Source organism: Calliphora vicina, chromosome 2 (assembly GCF_958450345.1).
Source record: "Calliphora vicina chromosome 2, idCalVici1.1, whole genome shotgun sequence".
In the NCBI taxonomy this organism is placed as follows: Eukaryota; Metazoa; Arthropoda; class Insecta; order Diptera; family Calliphoridae; genus Calliphora; species Calliphora vicina.
Window position 1 is genome coordinate 93,106,907 of NC_088781.1, and position 9,009 is coordinate 93,115,915.

Here is a 9,009-nt window from a genome sequence, read left to right on the forward strand (position 1 = left end):
ATTTTTTTTGTCGAAATAAAATTTATAATAATGAAATGAAGTAATATAATTTATTTTTCTTAATTTCGAACTCTCCGATGGTAGGGGTTTCTAATAAAATATTGATAGGACACAGGAACATAGGTTGGCGTGGGCTAAGGAGGCAGAACTTCTCGCCTCATTTCATTCCTAATTATCAACAATTTTAAATTCTGGTTTAAATTAAACAATAGTTTTTATAGCACGTAAAATTTTCAAGTAACGTGGGTATCTCTTGATAGACTAGGCAAGACTCACTCCCCTATCCGACGAGAACTAGCCTTTTGCCAGTACGTGCGAACGCCTAGGGCTAAGAGACAAACATTGAAAAGAAAAATTCCGTTACACACTCCACACCGGAGTGCAGAAAGTTTTTGGCTTTGTCTACGGCTGAAAAACGAAAATTAGTTTATAACAACAAATGGTGCTTCAACTGCATTGAACATAAAAGCAACAAATGGTGCTCTAGCAAAATAAAATGCTGTCATTGTGGAAAAGGCCATCATAAAATTCTTCATCTTAGTGAAGAAAATAAAGAGAAATCACAAACATCATCTATGACCACGAAAGGGTCTAATACAACGTCAGTACTTCTAGCAACAGCACAAGTTAAAGTACAAGCAGCGAACGGGGAACAGTTGATGTTAAGGGCGCTAATTGACCAAGGTTCGCAGATAACAACGTTGTCGGAAGAGGCATCTCAACTTTTGCGTCTACCTAAAACAAAGTGCAAAACGGAAATCCATGGACTTGGAGGTGCAGTGGTCGGGGTCTCAAGCTCAAAGACAAAATTAGTCTTAAGGCCAAGATTTTTAAGCAACAACTTGGTGGAAACGGAAGCGTTAATATTGCCTCATTTAACAGGAGCTCAACCGAGTCATTCATTTGAAAATGACATAGAGGAATGGAAAAACTTTATTCTTGCAGATCCCTCCTTTAATCAATCTGATAGGATAGATATAGTAATTGGAGGTGATATAATTCCACACATTATAAAGGAAGGTGTTCATAAAAAAAGGGGCGTTTTGGCCCAATCAACAATTTTTGGATGGATACTTTCTGGGGTTATCAATAAAAAGACAAAACCTGAAAAACTCGTGTCAGCTACTACCATCAACCTAGAACGTTTTTGGGAAATCGAAGAGGTGTCATTAGACTTCGATAACCATGAAGAAGATGAGTTTTGTCAGGAACTTTTCAAAACTACAACCAAAATTGATGACTCCAATCGGATTGTGGTTAATCTACCGATTAAAAAAGATGACAACGAACTTGGTGAGTCAAAAAAGCAGGCAGTAGCTAGAATGCTCTCCATGGAGAAAAAATTTAATTCAAACCCTAAACTGAAAGAACAATACATATGTTTTATGGAAGAGTATGAACATTTGGGTCACATGAAATTAACAACTAACAACAGTGGAAAATATTATCTTCCTCATCAAGCTGTGATTCGAGAAAACAGCTTAACCACAAAATTAAGGGTGGTATTCGATGCATCAGCGAAAACAACAAATGGTAAAAGCCTCAATGATGTGATGTATACTGGACCAAGGCTGCAAAAAGACATATTTGATATTATTGTAAAATGGCGGCTATGGAGGTATGTAGTAATGGCTGATGTTGAAAAGATGTATAGGCAAGTGAGAGTTGCAGAAAAAGATCAAAAATATCAACACATATTATGGCGAAAAAATAAGAACGAGTTGATAAAGGAATACAAGTTAACAACAATTACGTACGGAACATCCTCAGCTCCATTTCTTGCAGTGAGGGCGTTATTTCATATTGCAGACACCTGCACAATTCCAGAAATTAAAAATATTATTAAAGAAGATTTTTACATGGATGATCTCATGACAGGAGCCGACACTATTAAGCAATGCAAATATATTCAGCATAGTGTTTTAAATCATCTTGCAAGTTATGGTTTCAATTTGAGAAAATGGCTGTCAAATGAAAAACAAATTACTGAAAACGTATGCAGTTCCATAATGATTCAAATAAAAGATGATGAATCAATAAAGACTTTGGGGTTGCAGTGGGATCCAGTTATGGACAATTTTAAATTTGGAATCAACTTTTCAAACAACGATAAAATTACAAAAAGACATGTTTTATCAGAAGTGGCTAAGATTTTCGATCCTCTAGGGTGGTTGTCACCAGTTACCGTTCTTGCAAAACTGTTTATACAAAAATTGTGGTTGTTGCAGAATAAATGGGACGAAGTCATACCCGATGAGCTAAATAACGAATGGCAAGTGTTCAGAAATAATATATCCTGTCTACAAGAAATTCGTGTGCCAAGATGGGTGCAGTTAACAACTACATCTAGATTTGAGCTGCATGGTTTTGCTGATGCATCAGAAAAAGCATATGCAGCTGTAATATATATAAAAAAAGAAAACGAGGTGACGCTACTTACCGCCAAAACAAAACTAAATCCTATAAAAAATAGGAAGACTTTGCCGAAATTGGAACTATGTGCTGCACATCTATTAGCAAAACTACTACAAAAGGTATCTAATATTATTAAATGCCAACATACGATATATGCTTGGAGTGACTCAACAATAACGCTAGCGTGGGTCAGAAATAAAACAAACAAAGATAAGTTCGTCCGAAATCGAGTAGCAGAGATAAACAACATTATACCTAATGCGATATGGGATCAGATAAGCAGTAAGTTGGTGAAGCCGTTTGATGTTACAATTATAAACAACACGAAATATATAGAAAAACTTCAGAAGGATGTCGAGATGATGAAAGACAAGAATATGGAGTTAAGAGAGCTGAATTTTCACACCGCAACTGGGCATGCCTCATTTGTTTTAATTATAATAAGTATCATAATTTTTATTTTTATGTATATTAAGTTTAAATGTCGTAATAAAACGGCTGTTGTTAAATTAGACTTTTCGCCTCCGGTGTCTTTTAGCGCCCGGCAGAATGTTCAAACTAATTGAACATACACATGTATACATAAATAGATGTATACTAAATGTGTGTTTTAGATAAACAGAATTCTTTATTAGAAAAATCTGTTTATAATAAAAAACGCACAATCAGAAATACCAACATCTGCATTAATGATGTTTGTATTTTTCCTTATTTGTAAGTATTTAGTTTTAAAATTTAGAAGATTATAAAAATTAAGTGTGCGTTGGGTAAAATAAATAAGAAACCCTTATCAGTTCACACATGTATTTTTATCTTGGGTATAAATAATGTATTTTTATGATAAGACATACGCATGTGCGTTGGTCTTTAACAGTTGTGTAAAACAACCCTTATTGTCCCATATGTATTCTAGATTAGTTTTAAGATTTGTAAATTTAGTTCCTAAGGTATTAATTTTAATAAACAAATCAGTGTCTTACAAACATTCAGAAAAAGAAGTCTACTTCTTATTAATAAATTTAGAAAAAAGTATATTTTCTTAAAATTTATACAATAATAATAATAATAATAATAATAATAATAATAATAATAATAATAATAATAATAATAATAATAATAATAATAATAATAATAATAATAATAATAATAATAATAATAATAATAATAATAATAATAATAATAATAATAATAATAATAATAATAATAATAATAATAATAATAATAATAATAATAATAATAATAATAATAATAATAATAATAATAATAATAATAATAATAATAATAATAATAATAATAATAATAATAATAATAATAATAATAATAATAATAATAATAATAATAATAATAATAATAATAATAATAATAATAATAATAATAATAATAATAATAATAATAATAATAATAATAATAATAATAATAATAATAATAATAATAATAATAATAATAATAATAATAATAATAATAATAATAATAATAATAATAATAATAATAATAATAATAATAATAATAATAATAATAATAATAATAATAATAATAATAATAATAATAATAATGATAATGATAATAATGATAATAATAATAATAATAATAATAATAATAATAATAATAATAATAATAATAATAATAATAATAATAATAATAATAATAGTAATAATAATAATAATAATAATAATAATAATAATAATAATAATAATAATAATAATAATAATAATAATAATAATAATAATAATAATAATAATAATAATAATAATAATAATAATAAAAAGATGAATAATTAGTAAAATTTAATCTTAATCACAATAGATCAATTTATATAATAACTATTTTTACACATAATTTATGAAGTTTTTAAATTTTCAAATATCCATACTTTTATCCTCCGTATTTGTCACCTTTATTAGCTGCTTTTTTTTTTGTCAATCCTTTCTTGGCGTTATTAGATTCAGCTACTGATTTCGCTGCTGGCTTCTTTTTTGGCTTTGGAAAGAAATCACATTGAGTAGATGCAGAAAACTTTTTTAATTTGAGTCTTCCATCGACAAGCGGTATGAAAGCATGGTATTAGCAGTGCCATCGATTGTTACCGCAGCATCGAATCTGCTCTTTAGTGTTTTCAATGTTTCCTCATGATCCTCTTTGCTACTAAAAACTATTTTAGTTTCTTTACAATAATTCTTTGCCCAATGGAATAAAGCAGTCGCATCTAAGATGCGATCTTGATGAGAGCACTGGAGGCTATACTTCGCTTCATTTCTTTTGAGGTTTGCTCCAATACCATCACATGCTCCTTTACCATGAGCAGTAGGATGAAAATGCCACTCAGCTGGCATTCCAAAATCTTTTTCATGAGCTGTAAGATTTGCGAAGCTACTTTTGTTTTTAAAATGTTGACGAGCTCCGTCCGAAACGTAGTATACCTTTTCTACTGTAAATTTTGATTTTAGATAAACTGCAACGGTGTCATGTTTTAAATCGTCGGATATGATTGCCATACTTTTGTGTTCCAGGTTTTCTTCTTTCATGTAGTAAATAACTACTGTGAATATAGTTGCTTGGTCGTTATTGAAGTGGAATGCTTGTATGGAATCCTGAAGAACATATTTATAGTTCTCTGCGAAATCAAATGAAATAATGAATTCACCAGACTTCAAATGTGTTTTCAAGTCCTTGAAGAATGACCACTGCTCTTTGACTAAAAAGTCATGGGTTCTCAAATTTAGCAATCCTCTACACAGTTCTTCATCCACATTTAAAATTATGGTTTTCAGTGTGCATCTTTCAGTCTGAAGCCAAGATTCAAATTTTAACTCCTCAATACATTCTCGATCAAAAGAGTTGATTAAATTTTCTTTGATGGATGTGGTTTCCGGACAATTCGAACATTCACCTAAGTGGCAAGAAGTTGTAGCATTAGGGCACATAGTCAATTTAAGGCAATCGCGGTAATGGTGTAAATCTTCTGATGAATCATCTTTTAAGTAATTTAAGTTGATTTCCTTCAACATCAATTTAACATTTTCATGGTAAATACAAACACATACTGTGTGAGTTCCGCTGCTTCCTGCCAAAACGCAATGTTTTGGCCTCAGTTGTGTAAATTTTGTGAATCCAATTTTGACATCCTCGTATTCAGATTGAAATGTTGCGAATAATTCATTCAGGTTACAGAGAACCATTCTCTTCTGCATTTGAACTTTCTTGCCATCGATTCGTACAGACATCCAGTCTTTCATCCCTGGCATCAGGCGACTCATATCATCTCGCTGATAAAACTGAGTTATTAGAGATTTAGTATCGCACTCCAAAGTTTTTCCCTTCTTTTTGTTTGGGAGTGTGAGAATCCCATGCTCAGCAACCAATCGTTGAGACGTTCCAAACTCAGTCATTGTTTTTGCAGAACTCCATGTTCTTGGAGCAAGCGTGAGAAGTTGAATTCTTTCAGCTTCACTCTGTGACGTTTTGTATTTCTCTTTTATTTGTTCAAGAACTTCTACTGCATCCTTATGGTATTGGTTTCGACACTCATTCGTTGAATTTGAAAAGTTAGAATAACCATCATCATCAACAGTTCTGTCTTCATTCTCGGAATTACTTTTGTCTTCATCTGGAATAACTTCAACGCAAGGCTCATTACTATTCAAATTCGGTAATTCGTTCAACTTTCCGAGCTCTTTCCTGCATGATCCACAAATTTTCAATTGTTTTGACAGCGTAGGGAATTTTTTTAATAAGCCGTCGGAAATATTTCGCATATCTGATGATCTGTGCTTCATTTTGTTAAAGGGATTAAAACAAAAAGACGAATAAATTTCATTTTCAACCTTAGCCTTTTTAGAAGTCGTAGACATTTTGAATTTTGTAAGTATTTATGTAAATAACACACGTCTTAACTTTAACGCTGTTTCTAAAAACTGATTTCCGTATGTCTTCAGAATGACAATAAATAGTTTTTTAAGATCATATATGTAGTACGTTTTAATGAATGAGTCTAAAATCTTTTATTAGGGTCAAGAAGGGCTTACATACTAAAGTACCTAGTTTAACCAAATGTTATAAATAATAATAAAAATAAACCACCATATAAATAACCTACCTGTCAACTTCTACCTCTCCAAATGTCAAATGTCATAAAATAATAAATAAACTGGTACTTCGGAGAAGGGCCATAAAATATATTTAATATATTTTAAAAATGAAAATCACGTGCGCTGAAAACTACCTCTAGGATTGACTAAAAAAGCCGCAAGATACAAAACTCAGACAAATTTTGGGGGTGGAAAATTAATAGCGGTCGGCCTCATATTGCACCCCTCCAGTGGCTATTATCGGTCAGTTGTTGTGGTTTTTATTTTTAAGGTTTTAGAAACACTTACACACAAATATGAAAAAAATCAATTTAAAAACATTTGTCTTGAGTTACAAAACATTTATTTTGATACATATCCCACTCGCATCCCACTAAGCGACCAAAAAGGTTTTAAAGGAAAAGACCTAAGCTTTCTTTTGAGATAAAAAAAGAGTCCATTTTGGAAAAAAAAGTCAAAAAGGTTTTTGATTTTTCAAAAAAAAGTAAAAAATTGTATGTCTTGAGTTACAAAACATTTTTTATAGATATCCCACTCGCATCCCACTAAGCGACAAAAAGGGTGCTAAAGGAAAACATATAAGCTTTCTTCTGAGCAAAAAAAAAAAAATTAAAAAATGGGTCCATTTTTTTAAAAAAAGTCAACAAAGTTTTTGATTTTGCAAAAAAATTCAAAAATTTTAAATCTTGAGTTACAAAATATTTTTTTTGATAGATATCCCACTCGCATCCCACTAAGCGACCATATAGGTCGCTTAGGAAAAGACCTAAGCTTTCTTAAAAAAAATAAAAAGGGCCTATTTTGAAAAAAAAAAAAAGTCAAAAATATTTTTGATTTAAAAAAAAAGAAATAAAAAATATTTTATTAAATTTTTTTAATTTTTTTTTTCGAAAGATTGCATAAATAGCTATCTAAACTATTTGGGACACATTTTGCTAAGAACAATAGGTAATAAGTTATATGGATAAAAAAAACACCTGTTTGGCTCAGCGAATTCTTGACCGATTTTTTTTTTTAACGTTTATTTATTTATCGAATCTGCCTTACTTAGGCCTGACAATAAGTAATAAAATCTTATAACTAAAATTAAAACTAAATGCTCTCTGACGGGAGCGTTGATGTTCATAAGGGCCACATCTTAGCGGGGTGGTAGATCGGCTCTACGAAGCCTTGATCTTGTTTGGGTCTGTGTGAGATGTCTTGCAAGCGGGTTCGGGTGGTTCCACAATTTCATGATGTATTTCTCACGGACATTCTTGAATTCGTCTTTAACTAACGGTACTTGTAGGTCTCTATGGATGTTCTCATTTCTTATGTACCAAGGTGCACCTGTCATTATCCTAAGAATTCTCGATTGGGCCCTCTGTATAAGTTCAATACTGGAATTACTGGCCGTTCCCCACAATTGGATTCCATATGTCCAGATTGGTTTTAAAACACATTTATACAGGATGACTTTATAGTCAAGGCTTAATTTTGATTGGTGATTGAGTAACCAGTGAAGGCTAGAGGCTCTTAACTTCATGTGAAGTCTCTTGGCTTCTATATGACGACGCCAAGTAAGTCGTCTATCCAAGTGAATACCAAGGTATGTAACAGTATCTGTCTGTGGAATGTTTATGTTATTTAGTGTGATATGTGGACAATCACCCCTTCTGAGAGTAAATGTGATGTGTTTACTTTTGAGTTCATTTACTCGTATTCTCCAGTTATTCAACCATATCTCCACGAGTCTCAGATAATTTGCCAATTTCGTAGAAGCTACCTGCGGATCTGCATGTGAGCTAAGTATTGCCGTATCATCAGCGAAAGTTGATATGGTAAGTCTATCACACACAGGCAAGTCAGAAGTATATATCAAATAAAGTGTTGGTCCGAGAACACTTCCCTGTGGAACACCAGCTTTAATTTCATAATTTCCTGTTACATAATCGCAATATTTCACTCTAAAAACTCGGTCTGATATGTATGACTCCAGCAATCGATGCGTACTTGGTGGCGTAATTTTGTCATATCCTGGAGATTTTTTTGTATTTGTGTTATTTTTAATAACTTTTCGAACGTCCTCGGGACTTACTCTGATATGATCATCCGCTGTCTCGTGAACAGGAGGATTTTCCAGTACAAAATCATTGTTGGGTGGATTTGGCTTAAATACATTACGTAGGTGCTCGGCAAAAATTAATGCTTTGTCCTTATCATTTCTTGCCCAATTGCCGTCAGATTTTCTCAACGGAGTTTTTCCCTCTACCGGTGGTTTGATGTTACGTGTGGCTTTCCAAAGAGAAAAGTTCGTATGTTTAGTATTCTATTCTAGTAGCGATGGACAGCCTCTGCTTTGCAGCAGGTGATCTATTTTGTTGCCATTCTCTTCTAAGCTTTCTCTTTTCGAGAAGCAATCGTTCAATATCTGAATTGGAAATATGCATTTTTGGCTTTCTAGAGATCTCGATCCTTGAATGATCCAGAGCCGAAATAATTAATGACGTGAAGTCATTGACGCATTCGT

At 31.8% G+C, this 9,009-nt stretch overlaps 1 protein-coding gene across 1 annotated transcript; it reads left to right on the forward strand.

Moving 5' to 3' along the window:
• The first annotated feature begins 575 nt into the window (after nucleotides 1-575).
• LOC135950707 (uncharacterized) lies at nucleotides 576-2,981 on the forward strand. The gene is made up of 2 exons (XM_065500237.1): nucleotides 576-2,399; nucleotides 2,892-2,981. Exons 1-2 carry the CDS (start codon nucleotides 576-578, stop codon nucleotides 2,979-2,981), a joined length of 1,914 nt encoding a protein of 637 aa, XP_065356309.1.
• The last annotated feature ends 6,028 nt before the right edge of the window (nucleotides 2,982-9,009 follow it).

What these genes read in the sequence shown, in the direction of transcription:
- LOC135950707 (XM_065500237.1), top strand. Translation starts at nt 576, where the DNA reads ATGACCACGAAAGGGTCTAATACAACGTCAGTACTTCTAGCAACAGCA. An exon ending in CAGAAAAAGCATATGCAGCT is followed by an intron (nt 2,400 to 2,891) that starts GTAATATATATA and finishes ATGTATATTAAG; the next exon opens with TTTAAATGTCGTAATAAAAC.